At 39.2% G+C, this 26,148-nt stretch overlaps 1 protein-coding gene across 1 annotated transcript; it reads right to left on the bottom strand.

The window, feature by feature from the left end:
- Positions 1-5,297: 5,297 nt before the first annotated feature.
- Positions 5,298-15,108, bottom strand: ptpmt1.L (protein tyrosine phosphatase, mitochondrial 1 L homeolog). Its single transcript, XM_018257416.2, has 4 exons — positions 14,717-15,108; positions 11,557-11,637; positions 7,949-8,140; positions 5,298-5,728 (listed from the first exon to the last, which is right to left on the bottom strand). Exons 1-4 carry the CDS (start codon positions 14,858-14,860, stop codon positions 5,585-5,587), a joined length of 561 nt encoding a protein of 186 aa, XP_018112905.1. The 5' UTR covers positions 14,861-15,108; the 3' UTR covers positions 5,298-5,584.
- Positions 15,109-26,148: the final 11,040 nt, after the last annotated feature.

The following is a 26,148-nucleotide window of genomic DNA, read 5'->3' as shown; positions in this document are numbered from 1 at the left end:
AAACATCATCTATTTGCCCTGTTACTTTAAAAAAAAAATACACTGGACAGTTCCTGATGCCTCTGTGCATTCTGCTGCTGCTTTGCATTATTCAATCTCAGGCATGGTAAACTCCCAACTACACAGTAACACCAAAGTAATACACACATATATATATATATATATATATATATATATATATATATATATATATATATATATATTACACAAGAGCCATGAATATCTTGTAAATTATATCCTTATAAATGTTGAGTAGTGATGTCATTTCTGTCACGACTCACTGAAACTTGTGTATTATAATAAATAATGTGCCCCTTGTTGCAAAATATGAGGATATTAGAAGTCACCTCGGAGTTCCATGACCTGTATAAAAACACTCGGCCTTCGGTTTTGTGCTTTTATATGGTCATGAAACTCTTTGGTTACTTATAATATCCTTATAATTTACCAGAGGGGATACTTTATTCACAATATAATTTATAGTGAATAAAGTACCCCCTACTGTAAAATATAGGAATATTAGAAGTTATAGAGTTTCAAAACCATATAAAAGCACGAGGCCGAAGGCCGAGTGTTTTTATACAGGTCATGGAACTCCCACAATATGGAACTCCCACTACTGTATATCCTGTGCTTGAATGGCTGCCCCCATGGTTACACAGCAGCTTGTTTATATAAACTATAGTAGTGTTTCTGAAGCATATACACCCGTTTTACCAGTGCAGGGCAACACTACATTATATTGTCATTCCTTTAAAACACTCATTTTTTGTTACGTTTTTATTTATTTTTTAAAGCAATTTTTAGTGTTTTTAGCATTTCTTTAAGTAGGAGAAACTCAATAAGGGCTGCATTCTTTTTAGTGTCATTGTGTCTGCAGAATCTGAAACAATATTGCTGACTAGCTGCTGATTGGTTGAGCTCTCCTCCAGTCAGGAGCTTCCAGGTAGTTAGAAATTCTAAATAATTTTTGAGCTCAAAATAACAGCTGACAGACCTATGCTACCTTTATTAAAAAAAAAATAATAAGAGAGGGGGATTGGCTTATAAGTGCCAGGAAATGATGTCATGAAGGAGTAGAAATAAATTAAAGTGATAGTAACACTTTCCACATCATTAATGTGTCTGTCGCTTTAAAGCTTTGTCCCTGTAAAGTTTAAAAAATAAAAACACGTCATACTTTACATAACATGATTTAAGAGTAATAGATTCTGAACACAATCCTCACTGGTCGAAACCCAAAAATGTGTATCCGCAATCTCCTGTAATAAATTTAAAGGGATAGGGACATTTTTTTCCATATAAGGAATGTTTCACTATCCCTTAAAGTGGACCCGTCACCCAGACATAAAAAGCTGTATAAGAAAAGTCCTTTTCAAATTAAATATGAAATCCAAATTCTTCTTTTTTTATTAAAGCATTCATAGCTGTTGTAAACTCCTTTAAAAATCTCAGCTGTCAATCAAATATTGTCTGCCCCTCCTCTATGCATTAGGCAATTACTTTCACTTTCCATTCAGCACTTCCTAGATGTCACTGCTCTCCCCACATTCCCCCATTCTCTTCACCATTTAATTGTGTAGCCAGGACATGGGGATGGACATCAGGTCCCCCATTCTGGTGCACAAACAAGATTCTCAGATGATACAAGACTTGTCTTAATAACAGTGTCCACAAAATGGCTCCTGCCTGCTTGTTATAATTATGAATTCCCAGACAAGATTCAAATACTTTATACAGTGTAATTAAAGTTCATTTTGCTTGACTAACATGATAAAATTGGATATGGAATAATTTTTTTGGGTGACGGGTCCCCTTTAAATAAACTTCAAACAGACCCCACGCTATGGACTTGTGTCTCCTATCCTTCATGTCTTAGCAGCTGATGCACTTGGAGGCGGGTCAAAGTTCTAATAGGCTGAGAACAGATGTAAGCCAATGCCCCAGCCTATCAGGAATATGCCTCCCAAGATTGACATCAGCTACAGAGACATCGGTGAAAAGAACCGAACATCGATTCTGTGACGGGGATCTGGGGAAGGCAGGGGACTGTATTCCAAAATTTAGTGCCTTATAGTTTATTAAATAAGAATAAGGGCTATTGGATTCAAGTCCATGTGATTCTATTACATCACCATGTCAAGGTGCATTTTATGGTCTCCTTTATCTGCAATAGGATTAATGTGATAGAACTTCTTGTAGCTCTGCAGAAGGAGTGGCAGAAGCTTGGCAGGTAGACTTTACAGCACTGATGTGGCTTTAGTATGATATAGAGAGGGATATTCTGAGACAATTTGCTATTGGTTTCCATGTTTTATTATTTGTGGTTCTTGAGTTATTTAGCTTTTTATTCAGCAGCTCTCCAGTTTGCAATTGCAGCCATCTGGTTGCTAGGATCCACATTCCCCTAGCAACCATACATTGATTTGAATATGAATAGGAGAGGCCTGAATAGAAAGATGAGTAATAAAACGTAGCAATAACAATACATTTATAGCCTTACAGAGTATTTGTTTTTTTTAGATGGGGTCAGTGACCCCCATCTGAAAAGCTGGAAAGAATCAGCAGCAGATGGCAAAAAATATAAAGAGAAAATCCTATAGAAAATAAATAATGAAGACCAATTGAAAAGTTGCTTAGAATTGGCTATTCTATAACATATTAAAAGTTATCTTAAAGGCGAACCACCCATTTAAGGGGTCATTTATTTTTTTTAACTATAAAATCTGAATTTTTGGTGAAAAAAAATCCTCAGATTTTTTCTTGATTTATTATACCTCAAGTCAGGTCTGGACTGAGAATCGAAATAGGACCTCTGAATGCCAAAAACTTTAAAAGTTTGAGTTTATTATTTTTAACTATAAAATTTGAATTTTTCGTGAAAAAAAAAAAAAACTTCACATTTTTTCTTGATTTATTATACCCCAAGGCAGGTCTGGACTGAAAATCAAAATAAGCCCTGGCATTTCAGGTACAGAGTCCCAAACAGCCCCCTAAATACTGACTTTCTATGGCAACTTATAGCAGCCCTTCTGGCATAGAAAGTCAGTATTTAGGGGGCTGTTTGGGACTCTGTACCTGAAATGCCAGGGCTTATTTTGATTTTCAGTCCAGACCTGCCTTGGGGTATAATAAATCAAGAAAAAATGTGAAGTTTTTTTTTTTCACGAAAAATTCAAATTTTATAGTTAAAAATAATAAACTCAAACTTTTCAAGTTTTTGGCATTCAGAGGTCCTATTTTGATTATCAGTCCAGACCTGCCTTGAGGTATAATAAATCAAGAAAAAATCTGAGGATTTTTTTTCACCAAAAATTCAGATTTTATAGTTAAAAAAAATAAATGACCCCTTAAATGGGTGGTTCGCCTTTAAGATAACTTTTAATATGTTATAGAATAGCCAATTCTAAGCAACTTTTCAATTGGTCTTCATTATTTATTTTCTATAGGATTTTCTGTTAGGGAGCTGTTATCTGGTTACCAGATGGCCAGTCTGGGCCTGCCCTGAGGATCCAAAAATCCGGCATCTCAGACCTGCCATGGTTGTATATAAGTTGGCCGAAGAAGTCCCGAAGATATCCTGATCTGTTCTGGGTTTCGTGCAAAAAATCCCAAATTTTGTGGTTTTCAGGCAAAAATCTGAAAAAATTTGTATAATTCCAATTTTTTGTACATTTTTTTCTAGTTTTTTCCCCACACTGGAATTTTTTGTGAAAATGTATTGATAAATAAGGGGAAATAACCTCGGAGTATATTTCATAAAATAATGAGATAAATTCGGATTTTGATTAATAACCCCCTTAAAATCAAAACGGTCTCTTGACGTCACCTTTTTTAGGCTGTATCGAATGGTCGTTTTGCTTGCGTCTTACAGTATAGGGAATAAGGCTCCAGTTTACAGTTTCTCTGCAACAGAATTCATTTTCGACCACTCCTGACTGCTGCAGGTGACATCATGGATTTCATCTTTGCAGTCTCTTTTAGACTCCATTTTATCCAAATAATCCATTTTAATCATTTCCTTTTTCTGTGTAATAATAAAACAGTAGCTTGTACTTGATCCCAACTAAGATATAATTAATCCTTATTGGAAGCAAAACCAGCCTATTGGGTTAATTTAAAGGGATCCTGTCATCGGAAAACATGTTTTCTTTTTCAAAACGCATCAGTTAATAGTGCTACTCCAGCAGAATTCTGCACTGAAATCCATTTCTCAAAAGAGCAAACAGATTTTTTTATATTCAATTTTGAAATCTGACTTGGGTCTAGACATTTTGTCAATTTCCCAGCTGCCCCCAGTCATGTGACTTGTGCCTGCACTTTAGGCGAGAAATGCTTTCTGGCAGGCTGCTGTTTTTCCTTCTCAATGTAACTGAATGTGTCTCAGTGGGACATGGGTTTTTACTATTGAGTGTTGTTCTTAGATCTACCAGGCAGCTGTTATCTTGTGTTAGGGAGCTGCTATCTGGTTACCTTCCCTTTGTTCTGTTGTTAGGCTGCTGGGGGGGGGGGGTGATATATTACTCCATCTTGCAGTACAGCAGTAAAGAGTGATTGAAGTTTATCAGAGCACAAGTCACATGACCAGGGGCAGCTGGGAAATTGACAATATGTCTAGCCCCATGTCAGATTTCAAAATTGAATATAAAAAAATCTGTTTGTTCTTTTGAGAAATGGATTTCAGTGCAGAATTCTGCTGGAGCAGCACTATTAACGGATTCATTTTGAAATTTTTTTTTCTTCCCATGACAGTATCCCTTTAATGTTTACATGGTTTTTCTAGTAGATTTAAGGTATAAAGATCCAAATTACGGAAAGATCCATTAACCAGAAATCCCCAGGTCCCTAACATTCTGGATAATAGGTCCTATACCTGTATTCTTGTTCATTACTGCACATATTTTGCATAGTGCTGACTGTTTCGGTTTCAGATGACAGTTTCATGGTGGGTAAAGACACATATTCAAACTGTCGCGAAGTGACTAGTGGGGGTTCATTAAACAAACTCGGTGTATATAAAGTAGGGATGCACCAAATCCAGTATTCGGTTCGGGATTCTGCCTTTTTCAGCAGGATTCGGCCGAATCCTTCTGCCCAGCCGAACCAAACCCTAATTTGTATAATTTATGCGCAAATTAGGGGCGGGAAAGGAAATCACGTGACTTCACAAGGAAGTAATAAATATTTTCCCCATACCACCCCTAATTTGCATATGCAAACTTGGATTCGGTATTTGGCCAAATCTTTTGCAAAGGATTCGGGGTTCGGTGCATCCCTAATATAAAGGTAAACAACACTTAAAACAGCAAGAGCCGGCATTCTTTATTGTGTGCAAAGTTGCAAAACAATCCCAGCATGCTTTATTCTGCATAGTAAATGTCCGTGCTGCCCCTCTGGCTTCAATACAAACTGAGGGTAGTGGAAGAGGCCCTTGGGGGTTTGGATTGTCAAAAAATATTGACTGTAGCAAGGACGGGAATACAACGTGAGGAGTCTTATCTGCACCCATTGGTCCTGATTGGAAGTTTGATGCAGCAAGTTTAATGCCTAGAGGCATAGAAATAAATATCACACTGTTGAACATTCAACCTCCAGTTTGCGGTGCCCTGGAGGTTAACGCCAGTTGGTAGAAACGCTCTAACATTTGGCGCTGGTTGTTTCGGATCAGGATGTGAGGACGGATTTCTGCTATAAAAGCAGCAGCCTCGTCGGGTTTCCATTTGTGCCTCTTAAAAAAACAAAAACAAAAAAAAGTAATTTTAGCTTTTATCTCGGCAACCCATACCAGACATTACAGGTCTCCCTAATTTGCCTCCCCCCCATCCACTGTCAAAATGTTCACCCTAATTTTTACCTGATACAAAAAGTAGCTGCTACTGGTAGCTCTGGAGCCACTAGTAGCAGTTAATCTTTGTGGCTACAAAATACCCTCCCATAGACAATAGTGAGAATCGCCTCTGCTAAAACCAATCCAATTATCATTATTATCTATTTTGTAGCTGCTGCTAGTAGCTCTGTGTGTCTTCACCCTTAGGCTTAGTCCACATCAGGCGATTCGGGGAGATTTAGCACCCTGGCGACTAATCGCCTCTTCTTTGAAGCGACTAATCTCCCCGAACCGCTTCCTCATCTGCGCCGGCTGTAATGAGAGTCGCCTGCATTATGACACGCGGCGCTTCATTTTCCGAAGTTCCTCGAAGTTTCCTCAATTTCGAAAAACGAAGCACCGCATGTCATAACACAGGCGACTCTGAAACTTCGAGCAACTTCGGAAGGCGAAGCACGGCATGTGTCATAACGCAGGCAACTCTCATTACAGCCGGCGCAGGAGAAGAGGAAGCGGTTCGGGGAGATTAGTCGCCTCAAAGAAAAGGCGATTAGTCGCCAGGCGCTAAATCTCCATGAATCGCCTGGTGTGGACTAAGCCTTAGGGTCAGGGCACTTGCTCAGATTCAGGGAGATTAGTCGCCCGGCGACAAATCTCCTCTTCTTCAGGGCGACTAATCTCCCTGAACTGCCTCTCGCAGGCTAGAATGTAAATTGCCGGGCGGATGGCACTCAGAGCGCTCAGGAACTTCGGGCGACTTTGGAAAACAAAGCGATCCGAGTGCCATCCCGCCGGCAATTTACATTCTAGCCTGCGGCAGGCAGTTCGGGGAGATTAGTCGCCCTGAAGAAGAGGAGATTTGTCGCCGGGCGACTAATCTCCCCGAATCTGAGCATGTGCCCTGATTTGAGGAGAATTGAACCGCAAAGTTAAACAAAAAACCTGTAAAAAGTAGCAATAACAAAAAGGGTCAGATTTATCAAGGGTCGAATTTCGAAGTGATAAAATACTTTGAAATTCGACCATCGAATGGCTTTACTTCGACTTTCAAAGTCGACGTTTTTTTCACCGAATTTGACTGTTTTGCGGTCAAAGCAAAATCAAGCGATTCGAAGGATTTCATCCATCAATCTAACGATTTTTCTTTGACTTCAAAAAACGTAGAAAAATGCTCTAGAAGGTCCCCATAGGCTAACATAGCACTTCGGCAGGTTTAATTTGGCTTGTATTAAAGAATGGTCGAATATTTTAACGATTTTACTTCAAATCGAAGTCTTAGTATCCTATTTGATGGTCGAAGTATCCAAAAAATTACTACTACTAAATTTTTTTTACTTCGAAAATTCCCTCGAATTCAGTTTGACCCTTGATAAATCTGCCCCTATATGTGTTGCCTTACAGAGCATTTGTTTTTAGATGGAGTCAGTGACTCCCCTTTTGAAAACCGGAAGGAGTCCAAAGAAGAAGGTAAATAATTCAAGAACTATAAAGTGGCAAAAATGAAGACCAACTGAAAAGTTACGTAGAATTAGCCATTCTATAACATACTAAAAGTTACTGTATATTTAAGGTGAACCACTCCTTTAATAGAATCAGGTTGGCGCTTGTGGTTTCCTGGTTACAAATGATCAGCTGATCCCAGTGTAACCATGTACCTGTCTACATGTGTATGAAGTGAAGTATTCATCATATGTATACATGTTCTATATACTAAATTGCTAAATCTGTAGCGGGGCAGGGAACTGATGTGAATGATATATATTCTGTGCAAAGCACGGTGGAATATGTGGGCACTAGTGATGTGCGGGTCAAGAAAAACTCAACCTGCTCTGGACCCACCCCGCTTCCCTCCTCCGTTTATAGACCCGTGCCCCGCCGATGATGTCACAAAATGGGCAGGACAGGCGCGATCCTATAAAACAGGAAGTGGGAAGCTGGCAGTCGCGGGTGGAGAGAGCAGTCGCGGGTGGAGAGAGCAGGCAGAAGGGCTCAACCCAAACCTGCCTGCAAGCCATCCGACCGCGGGTATCTGACTGGTCCGCACATCACTAGTGGGCGCTATATAAACAGAGGATACAGATGCAGTGAAAAGTGCTCGAACCATCAGATAAACGGTCTCACCTGTATTAAATAGGCAGCGACCATGGTAGCGCTACGGGACCGGCCGGCCTTACAATGAATATAAACGCTGCTGCCTTTTTGCCTGTGCTTGTCAATGAACTCCACTCCTTGCTGCAAGTGCTCCAACTTGGGGACCCCCAGGAAGTCCACGGTGCTCAGGCACAGCTGTTCTACTCCCATCGCTTTCCACTGCTGAAGCCAAGAACGACAGAATTGGATGAAAAATCAATCAATCAAGCAAGTTTTTTTATTTACTGCCAGACCCGACAGGAGACTTGATCCACTGACCTTAGAAAGCAGAACAGACCAAGGGGCAGATTCACTAAGGGGCGAAGTGGCTTTTCCACAGCGTTGCCACCCGCAGGGACATCGCCAATTCACTAACAGGCGCCAATTTGCCAGCGAACGGGACCGTCGATAGCGTTCATTCGCTCTCTATCGCCAGGTGACTTTTTGCTTTGGCGAATGGACGTTACTCCGCAAATTCACTAAAATGTTGATTTTACTGAACGTTACCTCTTTCGCCAGAGTTGTCTTCGCCAGCTCAGACCAGCATACCTCCCAACAGTTTATTTTACAAAATTTGGCAGGTTATGAAAGTTTTTTTTTTTTTTTAGTTATTACAGTTTTGCTAATGAAGGTGAATTGCCCTTTAAGCTGTGAGTCTAAGTTTTCCCAAGGGACCTGAGCCAATTAAGTTAGAAACTTTGTTTTTTGTTTTTCGGGCTGTGCAGTGCAGAGAAAAACGGGACTTTCCAGTACAAACGAGGGACTGAGGGTTGACCTGTCAAAAGAGGGACTGTCCCTCTAAAAATGGGACAGTTGGGAGGTATGGACCAGACGAAGTGCAATGGAGTGCATAGATCTTCCTCAATCTTCTGTTACTTACATATTTTTAGTGGAGAAAAAAAACAACTAGCGCATCTTCGCTTTGAATTTGAATTGAAGTCGCCAGCGTTCGGCACCCACAACGAAACTTTGCATGCAAGTGAATTAGCGTTGTCTGAGCGAATTTTTCACCTGGCGAAGTGTAGCGATGGGTGCGAAACGGTCACTGGCGACTTTTCGCCCTTCAGTGAATCTGCCCCCAAGCCTGTATTTCATCATAGAATTGTGGAAACATTTAAAGGTAAACATCCACCTGTAGGGGGTTATTTTATAAAAGCCACTAAGTTTGCTAGGAAGCAGTAACCCATAGCAACCAATCAGCAGGTAACATTTACTGGTCACCTGTTTAAAAGCAAACATCGTATTGGTTGCGATGGTTTATTGCAAACGTAGTTCCTTTTATTACATTTGGGGGATTGTGAGCTCAGGGGTCACATATCAAAGAGCAAAGGCCAGTGCTCGCCAGGAGGGCAGCTTTGGCCAAAGGTAACCAAAAGAAATTGCTGGGACTGAAGAAAAGATGGCGGCACAGTGTTTCCAAGAATACTACAACAGGCCAGTGCATTTCTCAGCAACGGCCTAAGGGTTGTAGGTAAGCAACTGACAGTTTTGTATAGATGTTCCCAGTCAACTGAATGTGAGATAATGTGATACTAGGCAAACCCTCATTTTAAGGCGCACGATGGAAATTGGCTTTTTGCCACAATAGGGAAAGAAAAAAAAAGCAGGAAAAATGGTGCAAATATGCCAAAAATAATGTATAAGCACTGCCCAAATATCACAATCGAATGATAATTATAATGAATCAAAATAAGAGAAGGGGAGAAGCTCACAGTTCACCCCAGTCTGAGGGTGCAAATGATACTAAGCAAAAACATGTGTGTCCCCAAAAAATATAAATATTAACAAATAAATTAAAAGTAAAAAAACATTTATTAGGACATGAGAGACAAGGGCCTTTTGGGGCATTTACTTATAGGCTATGAGCAAGTCTATGAGTAAGTGCCCCAGCAGACACGAAACGTGTTAGGTCCTTGTCTCTCATGTCCTAATAAATGGTTTTTTTTTTTTTTTACTTGTACAGGTATGGGATCCGTTATCCGGAAACCCGGTATCCAGAAAACTCCGAATTACGGAAAGGCTGTCTCCCATAGACTCCTTTTTAATCAAATAATTCAAATTTTTAAAACGGATTTCCTTTTTCTGTGTAATAATAAAACAGTAGCTTGTACTTGATCCCAACTAAGATATAATTAATCCTTATTGGAAGCAAAACCAGCCTATTGGGTTTATTTCATGTTTATATGATTTTCTAGTAGACTTAAGGTCTGAAGATCTAAATTACGAAAAGATCTGTTGTCCGGAAAACCCCAGGTCCCGAGCATTCTGAATAACAGGTCTCATACCTGTAATACTTTATTTGTTAATATATATTGTTTTGGGGACACGTGTTTTTGTTTGGTATTTTTGGCACAATACACTAGCTAGCAGCCAGCATTTTAAAGGAGAACTAAACCCTCAAGGAACAACAGACCCTCTTAAAGGAGAAGGAAAGCTACGGAGGCATTTTATTGCCAATAGATTAGCTGCAATAGTGCAAGCTAGAATGCTATATTTATTCTGTAGAATGTTTTACCATACCTGAGTAAAAAGCTCTAGAAACTCTCTGTTTGTTTAGAATAGGAGCTGCAGTATTAATGTGGTGTGACATCACTTCCTGCCTGAGTCTCTCCCTGCTCTGGGCTCAGATTACAGTAGAGAAGGGAGGGGTGGGGGGAGAGGAGCAAACTGAGCATGCTCTTGCCCAGGGCAATGAGGTTTAAGCTGAAGGCAGGAAGTCTGATACAGAAGCCCATGAGTACACAATAGAAGGAAATAAATGCAGTGTTTCTTTTCACAGGGGACTCAGAGCAGCACTACTTTGGGGGTTTACTGGTATATTTAGATGGACCTTTCTGATAAGGCTTACTTAGTTTTAACCTTTCCTTCTCCTTTAACTGCCTTCATCAGCCCCCCTCACCTCTCCATCCCAGCACAGTGTATTACATAGAAAGGTGCCCCAATCTGAAAAACGAAGCAGGGGCAGATTCGGGAAAATTTAGTCGCCTGACAACTAATCGCCTCTTCTTCAGGAAGACAATCTACCCGAACTGCCTTACCCCTGCTAAAATGAAAAATTGCCTGCACCATTGCACTTGCGGCACTTCGATTTCCAAAGTCGCCCGAAGTTTCCAGCGACGCGAGTGCCATTACGCTGGCGTTTTCTCATTATAGCAGGCGAAAGGCAGTTCGGGGAGATTGTCACCCCGCAAAAGAGGCGATTAGTAGCCAGGCGACTAAATCTCCCCGAATCTGCCCGTGTGTCCCTGCCATTAGGGTCAGGTTTTCAAATAGGGGCACTTTTCTATGTAAAACACTGTTGGGGGAAGGGGGCCATTGGAAGGCAGTTAAGGGGTCTTGTTCCTAGGGGGTTTAGTTCTCCTTTAAAAGCAAACTTAGCTTAAAATGTAATGGAAAATTCGCACTGCGCAAAAGTGCGTCTGGTGAAAGTGGGCGAAACTGCACTAGCGAAAGTCTCTTTCGCTAGCGAACAGTCCTCTACGCCTGTTAGTAGATTGGACATGTCCGTGCGGATGGGATTTCTGGGGAATTTTCTCTAGAGACAGCCACTTCGCCCTTTAGTAAATGTTCCCCCAAGCCTCCTATAGATTCTCTCTTACCTCTGCCGAGTTACACAGTCGTCTGGTCTCGTATTCTTCATTCATAGTGATCACCCCGTGGACGTTCTCCTCATTTACTAACTGTAAAAATATATTAAAAAAAAAAAAATTATATTTGTGCCTACAAACAAAAGGCAGAGTTGTTTTTTGAGAGAAGAAACTTTGATTTAGGTGAATTCTGAAAAGCTCTTGCACAGGAAAATGTCAATGAAAAGGGTTAACCAAATAAAAGTCCCAGGCCTAGTAACCCATAGCAACCATTTAGCTACAATTATCTCCTGCATTGGAATGCACAAAAAAAGCCACTACATTCGAATTTCAGTTACAACCGCTTGTCTTTAAACAGGTAGGTCATTGTTAAAGGGGTTGTTCACCTTTAAATTAACTTAGTATGATGTAGAGAGGGATATTCTGAGACAATTTGCAATTGGTTTTCATTTTTTATTATTCGTGGTTTTTGAGTTATTTAGCTTTTTATTCAGCAGATCTCCAGTTTGTAATTTCAGCCATCTGGTCGCTAGGGTCCAAATTACCCTAGCAACCATGCATTGATTTAAAAAAAAAAAAAAAGGAATATGAATAGGAGAGACCTGAATAGAAAGACGAGTAATAAAAAGTAGCAATAACAATACTTGTTAGCCTTGCAGAGAATTTGTTTTTAGATGGGGCCGGTGACCCTCTTTTGAAAGTTGGAATGGGGCAGAAGAAAAAAGAAAAATAATTAAAAACAATTCTAAAAAAAAATAATGAAGACCAATTGGAAAGTTGCTTAGAAATTGACACTCTATAACATAACACCCCCTCTATAACAACACACTTAAAGTTAACTAAAAGGTGAACCACCGCTTTAAAGGGGAAGTAAAGTCTAAAATAGAATAAGGCTAGAAATGCTGTATTTTGTATACTAAACATAAACATGAACTCACTGCACCACAAGCCTAATCAAACAAATGATTTCTGCTTTCAAAGTTGGCCACGGGGGGTCACCATCTTGTAACTTTTTTAAAGGAGACATATAGGATAAATGGAAAAAAACCCTAATTTTGTAGGCAATTATAAGTAATATATGGTGTTGCTTTTACATGATGCTAAAAATTCATATTATCTTTAAAAATAGCCCCTTTATTGGAGCTCCCTATAGATGTTCTCTGTTCCCTGTCTGTGTTTCAAATGAGGGGTGGGTGTGTCCTAACAGTCCCTGCCAGAAGCACAGTAGGAGGGGGACAGCCAATCACAGCCCTGCAGTCACACACACGCTTCAGTTCCCTTTCCGGTCCTGCTAGCTGCTGATTGGTTCCTGTCCTACAGTGCAGTGAGCTAAGAGCCGCCGACTCCCCTGCACAGCCTGGGAATTCAGGGAGCAGGAAATGGAAGGGATTATTAGGGTTTTGCAGAAATATTCAATAAATCAGCCTGAAACACTACTTTTTAAACACAATTCTTCTATATCTAAAGGAGTATAATGCACTGGTACATTCTTATTTTTTACACAAAACGTCTCCTTTAAACATCTTTGCAAGACCAAGACTGTGCACATGCTCAGTGTGGTCTGGGCTGCTTAGGGATCGTCATAAATGATCAAAACAGCACAAGCCAAATAATATCTGCCAGAAGCCGATACAGCAAGACTAGTTAATAATGAGAATATGCAGACTGCACTGGGTCCTGTGTTGTCATGTAATCTAATGTGGATTTTATGGTTTTTGTATTGTTTAATAAAAACTTTCTCCAACTCTGCAGAACCAGTGACTGCAGCAAAACAATCCTTCAAATAGAATCCCAGTTTATCTGTTTAAATCTGGCTCCATGATCTTTGTCCCTGCAGCTGGAGTTGGAAACGGTAAAGGGGATGTAAAGGCAAAAATAAAATCCAATACAAATCTCTACACAGTCGCCGACTGCTCTACAGGGAAACAAACAAAGCTGCTTGAGTTCTGCATGGCTGTGAAGTAAGGTGGGGGCTCCCCCTGCTGTTCATAATTATGATTGTTTCCCTGCAGAGCAGTTAGGGACCGTCTGACAATAAATGAAGGGGGAATTTCACTGCATACAGTCAGGTTTCTTATAAACACATTAGGTAGAAAGGTTTCTTTTTTTATTAAGGAAAATAAAAATTGGATTTTATTGTTTTGCCATTACATGCCCTTTAAGTTAACTTTTATAATGTTATATAGAATGACTATTTCTAAGCAACTGTTCAATTGGTCTTCACTTTTTCTGATTTATTTGCATTCTTCTTCTTCTGACTCTTTACAGCTTTCAAATGGGGGTCACCGACTCTATCTAAAAACAAATGCTCTGTAAGGCTACACATTTACGGTAAGGGCACACACGCAGATTCAGGGAGATTAGTTGCCCCGGCGACAAATCGCCTATTCTACGGGGTGACACTCTACCCAAACTGCCTTCCGGCCGGCTAAAATGAGACATCGCCAGTGGGATGGCATTGGCGGTGTTTGTCACTTCGGGAGACTTTGGAAAACGAAGCGCCGCAAGTAGGGTTGCCACCTTTATTAAAAAAAAATTTACCGACCAGTGGGGGGCGGGCACCAAAAGGGGGCGGTCTGTGATGCTAAAAGGGGTGGAGCTACGTGGCATCCCACAAAAGGGGCGGAGCAACATCGCACAGTGCTGGAAAAAAGGTAAGTTCTTTGCGATCTTTGCAAATTGGGGGCAGGCCAGGGGCCTTTTTTAAAGGGTATTACAAATTACCGGCAATTACAATTTGTGATACCGGCCCCGGCAGGTGTTTTACCGGCTAGGCCGGTAAAATACCGGCCGGGTGGCAACTCTAGCCGCAAGTGCCATCCCACTGGCGATTTTTCATTATAGCCGACGGGATGGCTGTTTGGGGAGATTGTCACCACGAAGAAGAGGCAATTTGTCGCAAAGGTGACTAATCTCCACAAATCTGCCTGTGTGCCCTTAAATTTAAGGTGGTGTCAGACAGGGCCATAATTGCCCGATTAGGGGAGATTTGTAGCTGGGCAACTAATCTCCCCGTGTGCCACTACCCTTATAATTACAGCAGCCACTTCACTCGCCAGACTAAGTCTAAGACTGCCTGAGAATGTGTTACACATTGCCTGGAGAAGCCACACAGGTGTTTCGCCTTATTAAGGTCAATAAAAGTTTATAAGTCATGCGCATGCGCACTCACCTTACTGCTCATTCCTCGGAACGGAAGCGCCCCCAGAATCACCGTCTCGTCGATTCTGTTGTACCATTTCCGACTAGACATCTTTTCCATGAGAACATTGTAGAGAAGGCTCGGATAAAACGCGACACGGGCTAAGAGAGACATTTCTTTTTGTTTCTGAGCTCAGGTTTCAATTGCAATCTGTCTCGTCCCTAGGCGTCGCCATCTTTCTCACTGGCATCGGCATCACATCCTAGTTCTCACTTGCTCAGACCCGATAACGAACGGCGCCATATTAAGTAAGGGAAAGCCGAATGCCCTTATTCATAGTTTATGAAGTCGCTATTAATGTGTATGGGCATGACTCGATGTGTGACAATGACAGTTGGACTGGTATTACGTGTTTGTAGGTAACATGCGCCGCAACTCTAGAAGCGGCTTATAGGACGTCATGATGTCATAGCCATGTGACAGGGAGGTCTAATATCAGATAGGGGTGTGGCTAGTGGGGTTCTGGTCAGGGTTGCCAGGTTGGCAGTTTTCCAGCTAAATTATTGGGCTACTAATTCACAGCCTAGGCGGGTTTTGAAAGTACAAAATAGCCAAGGTATGGATTTGGGCTACTCTGTGGGCCTTTGGCCTGTTTGTACTTTGGAAACCAGCCACATTTTTTCTTGCCCTAATGTGTCAAGCCTGCGTCTCTCAATGCATGTTGGGTAATGTCGTTATGCTGCCAAGTTTCATGTAAGACTACAATACCCAGCATGCAATGGGACTAGAAGTGTAGAAATCAGGAGTTAAAGGAACAGTAACATCAAAAAAATAAATTGTTTTAAAGTAATAAAAATATAATGCAGTGTTGCCCTGCACTAGTAAAACTGCTGTGTTTGCTTCAGAAACACTACTATTGTTTATATAAATAAGCTGCAGTGTAGCCATGGGGGCAGCCATTCAAAGGAGAAAAGGCTCAGGTTACTCAGCAGATAAGCTCTGTAGAACACAATGGTGTTATCCTTTATCCACTATTTAACCTGTGCCATATAGACTTTTTTCAATTTCCACCATTGCTACACAGCAGCTTGTTTATAGGAACTATGGTAGTGTTTCTGAAGCAAACATCCGTTTTACCAGTGCAGGGCAACAGTACATTATATTTTCATTACTTTAAAACACTTTCAGTTTTTGGTGTTACTGTTCCTTTAACAGAATTTAGGCTCTGTACCGCAGTCTCCCGTCACTCTTAAAGGACCAGTAACATCAAAAAAAAAAATTTAGTACACAACGAAAAAAAATCACCAAGATAAATTATACTTTAAAATCGAAAGTCTTTATTAATAGATAACTTACCAAATCTCCGCTTCCGTTCCTCTTCAGAAAAGATGACAGGGCGACGATCCATCGAGCGGCGCTTGATTTCTCCTCCCTGGTTCTCTGCTGCTGGATCCTTTAGCTCCCACTTTCCGTGCTTCCGTCTAAAGTGCAGCGGTGCTTCCAGCATGAACTCTTTGCGGATCGGGGCCGGCTCGCTAGGGCACCTTGGGTACTGCTAGCACAGAGCAAGAGCGTGGCCTGTGTCTCCTCGCTTCAGGCAGGCTGTTTGTTATTCTCATTCCCAAAGCCTTGCTCACCGGTTTCTGAGGATACGATCAGTCCTAGAGCCCAGCACTATTATGCAGGTGCCTAACCGGGGACAGAGGTAATGGAGCACTGGAGCCACTGTGCCAACCCTACAAATGATCAACTTCTTTTTGTAGCTGTCTGTTACCTATAAATATCTATACAGAGATAATCGTACATAAATTGGGTGACCGCTACTTATCCCCTGCTCACTGCTCGTCATGAACCGGTGAGCAAGGCTTTGGGAATGAGAGTGCTGGGAGCAAATAATAATAATAATGAGCCTGTGAGTAACGGCTGCACTTTGTGGGATATGTGTCCACATGTAGCTGCATGTTTCTGTTCATTGCACTTTAAAGATAGCACAGAAAGTTGGAGCTAAAGTATCCAGCAACAGAGAGCCAGGGAGGAGCAATAAAGCGCCACTCAATGGCGGAAGCAGAGTTTTGGTAAAGTTATTTCTTAATAAAGACTTTTTAAAGTATAATTTGTCTTGGTGGTTTTTTTTTTTAATGTGTACTAACGAATTTTTTAAAACAAAATGTTGATGTTACTGGTCCTTTAAACACTCTCACATTTTCCAGTGACTTTCCATAATTTCAGACAATTTTGGGGCAAAAATCGTCTGGCCACCAAAATGTCTAGAGGTTGAGCTATTATACCAATATTTTTTGAAATTGTATATGAATTAGGCCTTATGGGGTCCCTATACCTCCTGGGTCCCCCTCTGTAGTTACCCCCCTGGTGAAGGGCAAATCTGTCCCATTTTGCTTCATGGAAAAATTTGGTAATTTGAAAAAAGCTGCAAGTTACAGTTCCCCCAAGATACCTGCTTATCTTTAATAGTTTCAATTGTTTCTTTGCTTATCTTAAATTGTTATAAAAGTATCTAAGTGCACCTGCCACTATTCTGGGTTCTCTGCCAAAAGCCAATTACGTTTTAGAAACTTTGTATCTTTTTTTGGCATCATTGCAGGAGTCTGGACATTTCAGTAACAATCCGGGACTGTGAGTTGAGCTGTCAAAACCGGGACTGTCCCACGAAAAAACTGGACAGTTGGGAGGTATGCAGTAATATTTGTAGGAAATTGTCAATGTGTGTCTGTGACAATTTTTTTATCTTTTTTTAGGGTTTGGATTTGGTTCCTCCAGGTTATAGGATTAGGTTGATAATGTGGAGCACCATCCATCCCTTCGATCCACTAAAAGTTTTAGCATTATAATAAAAAATTGGATTTCTGCTCAATAAATTGGATCCATGCTAGCTTTTCACCATCCAACACAAGGTTTTTTTTTACAGACAAAAAAAGCAGATTTGTCAAAACGTGAAAACGGGGTAAATATGGCCAATGTGGGAAATTGCCCCGCATCCCATATATTGAACCTGTCTGGATAACGAGGTTTCCATACAGTAGGTCCCAACTATTGAGTTTTTTTTTTACTTCCCTTCTGCTTTTTTCAATCAAAATGAACAGATTATAAACTGGGGCATTTTTTCCCTATTAATACGTAGACGTCTACCTTTTTGCGTTCTTTTATGGAAAACATCCAGAAAACTCCGGCAAAATATATTCTGCTTCTGGTTTTAGCGTATTGGGGGCAGAAATGTTTTCTATTTTAAGTGCCTCTTCTTAGTGCTCCATGCTTAGGTTACCATGGAAACAAATGGATTTGTGCAAAAAGAGGATCGTTTGAAGGGCCGCCTAGGAAGGATTCCGTAGCAAAATTTCTTCCTGTCCTTACAACTGTGTATTTGAATGGGAACAGATATTTAAAAACCAAAGCTTAGAGTTTAAAGGGGATTGGGTGGTTGAGACTTCTGTCTGTGTGAACAGTAAAATCATTGTATAGCATCATTGTATAGCACTGACATATTGTACAGTACTTTAAATTACAGCAATGCTAAGCACTGTGCCAACCTGCTTCTAATGTTATCCAGAATGCCCAGGACCTGGGATTTTCCAGATAACGGATCTTTCCATTATTTGGATCTTTATACCTTAAAGGGGGCGGTTCACCTTTCAATTAACTTTTAGTATTTTATAGAATGGCCCATTCTAAGCAACTTTTTAATTGGTCTTCTTTATTTATTTTTTATAGTTTTTTAGTTATCTGCCTTTTTCTTTGGATTCTTCTCAGCTTTTAAACGGGGGTCACTGACCCTATCTAAAAATAAATGCTCTGTAAAGCTATACATCTATGGTTATTGCTACTTTTTATTACTCGTCTTTCGATTCAATCCCTCTCCTATTCATATTCCAGTCTCTTATTCAGATCAGTGCATTTTGCTAGGGTAATTTGGACATTAGCAACCCAGACTGCTGAAACTGCAAACTGAAGAGCTGCTGAATAAAAAGCTAAATAACTCAAATAATAAAAAATGAAAACCAATCACAAATTGTCTCAGAATATCCCTCTCAAAAGTTAATTTGAAGCTGAACGACCCCTTTAAGTCTAGTAGAAAATCATGTAAACATTAAATAAACCCAATAGGTTGGTTTTGCTTCCAATAAGGATTAATTATATCTTAGTTGGGATCAAGTACAAGCTACTGTTTTATTAATACAGAGAAAAAGGAAATCATTTGTATACATTTGGATTACTTGGATAAAATGGAATCTATGGGACACAGCCTTTCCTTCATTTGGAGCTTCCTGGATAATGGGTATCCGTATAGTGGACCCCATACCTGTACATGTGTAAAATGTATAATTAACTATCCGTTATCTGGAAAGCTCCAAAAGGCTGTCTCCTATAGACTCCATTTTATCCAAATAATCCAACTTTATAAAAATAATTTCATTTCTGTGTAATAATAAAACAATTGCTTGTACTTGATCCCAACTAAGATATAATTAATCCTTATTGGAGGCAAAACCAGCCTATTGGGTTTATTTAATGTTTATATGATTTTCTAGTAGACTTAAAGGAGACATTTTGTGTAAAAAAAAAAAAAAATAACATATCAGTGCGTTATACTCATTTAGATATAGAAGATTTGTGCTTAAAAAAGTAGTGTTTCAGGCTGATTTATTTAATATTTCTGCAAAAACCCTAATAATCCCTCCCTTCTCTTCCACTTCCTGCTCCCTGAATTCCCAAGGAAGGGGGAGCAGGGGAGCTGGCGGCTTTCAGCTCACAGCACTGTAGGACAGGAACCAATCAGCAGCTAGTAGGGAACTGAAGCCTGTCTTTGCTTGTGTGACTGCAGGGCTGTGATTGGCTGTCCCCCTCCTACTGTGCTTCTGGCAGGGACCGTTAGGACACACACCATGTAAAAGCAACACCATATATTACTTGCCTACAAAATTAGTTTTTTTTTTTTTCATTTATCCTATATGTCTCCTTTAAGGGATGACAAGCCAAATTACAAAAAGATCCATTATCTGGAAACCCCAGGTCCCGAGCATTCTGCATAACAGATCCCATACTTGTAGTAGAATTCTTAATGAATGAGATGAAAGTGAATGAAGGACTGACCAGGGATGACTTTGACGCAGTTGGATAAAGGAAGTTGTCAGGAGAAAGAAAGAGGCTGCTCTGATGTTATTCTGCTTAAGAATAAAAATAGAAACCTTTCTCAAATCTTTTCTAAGCAGAAGAACATCAGAGCAGCCTCTTTCTTTCTCCTGACAACTTCCTTGACTACTTGCTGGTCAGACTGGTGGGAAAATGACCAGCAGGTGGCGCTGTTGTAACACAATTCATTCATATTAACAGTACATGTATCCCTTAATATCTTGGAATGAAAACAAAATAAATAATGTACATTGTAAACATTCTTAGAATAGCCCCCTCATCAATTTTACATTCACTTATTTTAAAGTTGAACTTATCCTTTAAAGGAGCGATAGTGCCTACATCTGTGCAAATTTAGAATTATATGGAAATAGGTGGCCTTAACAAGAATTTGTACATTCATAACGAAATTTCTGTATTGGTGGATGAAACCATCAAATACTCTCTATCTTTGTTTTCTTTTCTCACTTCTTTGTTTTCTATTAAATGTTGTTTTAGAAATGTGTGAAATATACAGGGAAGGAGAATGACGTAGAATTTTTTTCGCCCTTCTTCCCTTGATCCCCTTACCCTGTTTTTTTTTTCTGATCCCCCTTTGAAAATTTTGTAAAATAAAGAATTTATAAAAAAAAAACTTGAAAAAATTGTCCAAAAATTCAATTTTTTTTTTCGGATTTTTCCCCAAAAATCATGAAATCTTCAGATTATTGCACAAAACCCAGCACAGATGAGGATATCTTTGGGACTTCTCCTTTTGAACTATATTCAACCTTGGCAGGCCTGAGATGCCGAATTTTTATTTTAATTCTGACTTTTTCCATTCTCGGGGTATAATAAATCCTGAAAAATTTTAGGTTTTTTTCACAAAAAAATCGTATTTTATAGTAAAAAACAGAGGTCAACACTGTTTTTCAAAAACTTCACAGCACTCTATTCACTTGCTCTTCTGCAGGTAATTTGTGGTACCAGACCCGGTGCTGAACTCTGCCGCATACCAGAGTAATAAGTATGGCTCAAAGCTGTTGCTTTAAATGGACTGCAACAAAACAACAGAATTGTCCCCTCAGGGAATCATCTTGAACAAATATACAGTAAAGAAATATTTTGCACATAAAGAACCATGTTCCGATACTGTTCTGTCAAAGATAAATAAATGGAATATGATCACTACATTTAAATAAGACACATTTTCCCTTTAACAAAAGGTTTTAGTATAACATGAAGTCAGAACACAAAGAGGATATTGGGTGAACCTTGATTTTATGCCGGAGCCTTGTATCATACAGGCAGCCTTTTAATTGTGTAATCACCATGACAACTTGCTTTACATCTCTACATCTGACTATATTTGTGCAGAGCTGGCACAGCGGTAAGAAAAGATTATATACCAGACGACTGGCGCGAGGAACATGCTGTACTCTGTGTTAATAACTTCAACCATAAGACATTCTGTGTTGTTAACTTTGGATATTTCAAGTATTATAAACCTGAATAGAAAATATGGGGCAGATTTATCAAAGGTCGAGGTTAATTTTCTAATTGAAAAAATTAGAATTTTGAGCTATTTTTGTGTACTTTGGCTAGGGAATAGTCCAAATTCGATTTGAATTTGCAAAAAATTGTAAAATTCGAATATCGAAATTTATCATGTACTGTCTCTTTATAAATTCGACTTCAACCAATTGCTCTTTTAGCCTTTGGGGGACCTCCTAGAACCAATTTTAGAATCAATTGGTGAACTTGGTTAACTTTTTGGGAAAACTTTGAATTGAATTCAATTGAATGCATAAAAAAATGAAGAGAGAGATTTGTGGGTTCAACTTTACCTTAACTTTTAGTCTGTTATAGAATGGCTAATTCTAATCAACTTTTCAGTAAGAAAATGAGAGATTTTTGGGTGAAGGAACCAACAAAGAGTAAGAAAATAAAGAGAGAGATTTGTGGGCAAAGGAACTAAGAAAGAGTAAGAAAATGAAGGCGAGAGATTTGTGGGTGAAGGAATAAAGAAAGAGTAAGAAAATAAAAGAGATTTTTGGGTGAGGGAACCAAGAAAGAGTAAGAAAATGAAGAGAGAGATTTGTGGGTGAAGGAATAAAGAAAGAGTAAGAAAATAAGAGAGATTTTTGGGTGAGGGAACCAAGAAAGAGTAAGAAAATGAAGAGAGAGATTTGTGGGTGAAGGAACCAAGAAAGAGTAAGAAAATAAAGAGAGAGATTTGTGGGTGAAGGAACCAAGAAAGAGTAAGAAAATAAAGAATGAAATTTGTGGGTGAAGGAACAAAGAAAGAGTAAGAAAATAAAGAGTGAGGTTTGTGGGTGAAGGAATAAAGAAAGAGTAAGAAAATAAGAGAGATTTTTGGGTGAAGGAACAAAGAAAGAGTAAGAAAATAAAGAGTGAGGTTTGTGGGTGAAGGAATAAAGAAAGAGTAAGAAAATAAGAGAGATTTTTGGGTGAGGGAACCAAGAAAGAGTAAGAAAACGAAGAGAGAGATTTGTGGTCGAAGGAACCAAGAAAGAGTAAGAAAATGAAGAGAGAGATTTGTGGGTGAAGTAACCAAGAAAGAGTAAGAAAATAAGAGTCATTTGTGGGTAAAGGATCCCAGAAAAAGTAAGAAAATAAGAGAGAGATTTTTGGGTGAGGGAACCCATAAACAGTAAGAATTATAGGAGAGATTCCTGAATGAAATAACTGGGGAGGGATTTGTGGGTGAAGGAACCAAGAAAGAGTAAGAAAATGAAGAGAGAGATTTGTGGGTGACGGAACCAAGAAAGAGTAAGAAAATAAAGAGAGAGATTTGTGGGTGAAGGAACCAAGAAAGAGTAAGAAAATAAAGAATGAAATTTGTGGGTGAAGGAACAAAGAAAGAGTAAGAAAATAAAGAGTGAGGTTTGTGGGTGAAGGAATAAAGAAAGAGTAAGAAAATAAGAGAGATTTTTGGGTGAAGGAACAAAGAAAGAGTAAGAAAATAAAGAGTGAGGTTTGTGGGTGAAGGAATAAAGAAAGAGTAAGAAAATAAGAGAGATTTTTGGGTGAGGGAACCAAGAAAGAGTAAGAAAATAAAGAATGAGGTTTGTGGGTGAAGGAATAAAGAAAGAGTAAGAAAATAAGAGAGATTTTTCGGTGAGGGAACCAAGAAAGAGTAAGAAAACGAAGAGAGAGATTTGTGGTCGAAGGAACCAAGAAAGAGTAAGAAAATGAAGAGAGAGATTTGTGGGTGAAGTAACCAAGAAAGAGTAAGAAAATAAGAGTCATTTGTGGGTAAAGGATCCCAGAAAAAGTAAGAAAATAAGAGAGAGATTTTTGGGTGAGGGAACCCATAAACAGTAAGAATTATAGGAGAGATTCCTGAATGAAATAACTGGGGAGGGATTTGTGGGTGAAGGAACCAAGAAAGAGTAAGAAAATGAAGAGAGAGATTTGTGGGTGACGGAACCAAGAAAGAGTAAGAAAATAAAGAGAGAGATTTGTGGGTGAAGGAACCAAGAAAGAGTAAGAAAATAAAGAATGAAATTTGTGGGTGAAGGAACAAAGAAAGAGTAAGAAAATAAAGAGTGAGGTTTGTGGGTGAAGGAATAAAGAAAGAGTAAGAAAATAAGAGAGATTTTTGGGTGAAGGAACAAAGAAAGAGTAAGAAAATAAAGAGTGAGGTTTGTGGGTGAAGGAATAAAGAAAGAGTAAGAAAATAAGAGAGATTTTTGGGTGAGGGAACCAAGAAAGAGTAAGAAAATAAAGAATGAGGTTTGTGGGTGAAGGAATAAAGAAAGAGTAAGAAAATAAGAGAGATTTTTCGGTGAGGGAACCAAGAAAGAGTAAGAAAACGAAGAGAGAGATTTGTGGTCGAAGGAACCAAGAAAGAGTAAGAAAATGAAGAGAGAGATTTGTGGGTGAAGTAACCAAGAAAGAGTAAGAAATAAGAGTCATTTGTGGGTAAAGGATCCAGAAAAAGTAAGAAAATAAGAGAGAGATTTTTGGGTGAGGGAACCCATAAACAGTAAGAATTATAGGAGAGATTCCTGAATGAAATAACTGGGGAGAGATTTGTGGGTGAAGGAACCAAGAAAGAGTAAGAAAAGGAAGAGAGAGATTTGTAGGTGAAGACACTAAGAAAGAGTAAGATTTGTGGGTAAAGAAAAATAAAAGTAAGGAAATGAAGAGCGAGCTTTGTAGGTGAAGGAACCAAAAAGAGTAGGAAATGTAAAAGAAGAGAGAGTGCCAATTGTGTCGAGACACCTTGTTATTCATATTGAAATGACACAAAGAAGAAAAGTGGTTTCGTTTATCACTCTGACTAATTTGTCATTGTTAGATATTTTCCAATAATTACACAGTAATTCCAGGATTTTTATGATTTTATGCTGTGTCATTTCTCATGGTCAGAAACCCTATATTGCTGTAATTGCAATCTGGAGAGCTGCTGAATAAAAAGCTAAATAATTCAAAAAACACAAATAATAAAAAAAAGAAAACCAACTGCATGGGGAAGGGTCTGCTATACATGTGAGTGGTGTAGAAGAATAGAAAGCGAAAGAGCATGATGTCTCTAACTTATCACAGGGTACCAGGGGAACAAGCTAGATACTGACAAGATCGTTCTGTTTCCAGCATCATGTTACTTTCTGTGTCTTGAACAACAAGATCACTCCCTGAGCTAAAATAACAGTGCGTTTGACAACAGATCTTGTGTTTCTGGTGTAAACAAACAGAAATGTGATATGTGGTGAGCTGAGGAACATTGTATACTCAACCTATTGCTGTTAATTGCTGTCATGGCCAAGAAAAGCAGGATTGGTCTGCAATGGGTAATGTACCCAAAATCCACAGGAACCGTGGGTTTACCTGCAGGTTGTATGGATTTGGGTTGAAATTTGGTAGACCATTTTGTGTTTGGGTTGGATACATGTCAGATAGGGAAATACACTCCTTCTCAAAGATTTCCATAATTGGAACCATAGGCATACCTCCCAACAGGTCCGGACTGAGAATTAAAATAAGCCCTGGCATTTCAGGTACACAGAGGCCCAATCAGGCCACATAGAGGCCCAAACAGCCCCCACCAGCCCACTAAATACTGACTTTCTATGGGACCTTATAGCAGCCCCTCTGGCATTTGCCAGAACCCACAGATTGCCAGTCCGGGCCTGCCTCCCAACTGTCCCTTTTTTTGTGGGACAGTCCCGATTTTGACAGCTCAACCAGCAGTCCCGGTTTTGTTACTGAAATGTCCCAACTTTCTCTTTGATCTCCTGCACTGAACAGCCAGAAAAAGATACAATGTTTCTGAAACTTAATTGGCTTTTGGCAGAGAGCCCAGAATACATACTTTTGTAACAATTTAAGATAAGCAGGTCTCTAGGGAAATTCACAGCTTAAAGAGCGATTTTCCTACATTAGCAAAACTGTAACAACACATAAAAACCACAGAAATGTGTTCAAACTTTCATAACCTGCCAAATTTGGAAATGGTAATTAGGGGGTTACAAAAATGGGCATGGTCAAAATATTTTTACTGTGCCTCACGTGGCAAATATTTTTGTCCCTCTCTCTATTTCCAAAATGTTGGGAGGTATATATATATATAAGTGACACAGTGCCACACTCAACTGGAATAACTGTGCTCTTTTTTTCCACAAGTATTCCTGTTGTGTGCGGTACTATGTCAATTAATTTACCAGCATCCGGGCAAGTTGCTAAACAAGTTTAGGGTGTGTGTGTATATATATATATATATATATATATAAAAATATATATATATATATATATATATATATATATATATATATATATATATATATATATATATATATACTGTATATATAACTACTACAAGAAGGTCCGCACTCTCAGGACTTATAAAAATCATAAATGACTAACGTTTCGGCTAGGTCCCTAGCCTTTTGAGAAAGTCCTGAGAGTGCGGACCTTCTTGTAGTAGTTATGGATAATTTATTGGCACTGCACCCAGGCAAATTCAAGCAACTTTATCGAGAGTGCTGGCAACCCTTGGACTTGTGTGTATATATATATATATATATATATATATATATATATATATATATATATATATATATATATATATATATATATATATATATATAATGCACATGTTCCGCACTCCAGGATATCAAATCCACATTTGTAGGCAGCGCCCATCGGAATTTTTTTAAAATCATAGTAGGGAGGATCAACGTTTCGGTCCTGATCTAAGACGATATACAGATATACTAAACTATACCTTCCTAACCAACTGCAGATGAAAGGGCTAGAAATATAGGATGAGTAGGAGGTCAGGGATGACACAACCTATTTTTTACATGACA

This window comes from Xenopus laevis, chromosome 4L (assembly GCF_017654675.1).
Source record: "Xenopus laevis strain J_2021 chromosome 4L, Xenopus_laevis_v10.1, whole genome shotgun sequence".
NCBI classification, from domain to species: Eukaryota; Metazoa; Chordata; class Amphibia; order Anura; family Pipidae; genus Xenopus; species Xenopus laevis.
This window is presented reverse-complemented; position numbering and strand designations above follow the sequence as displayed.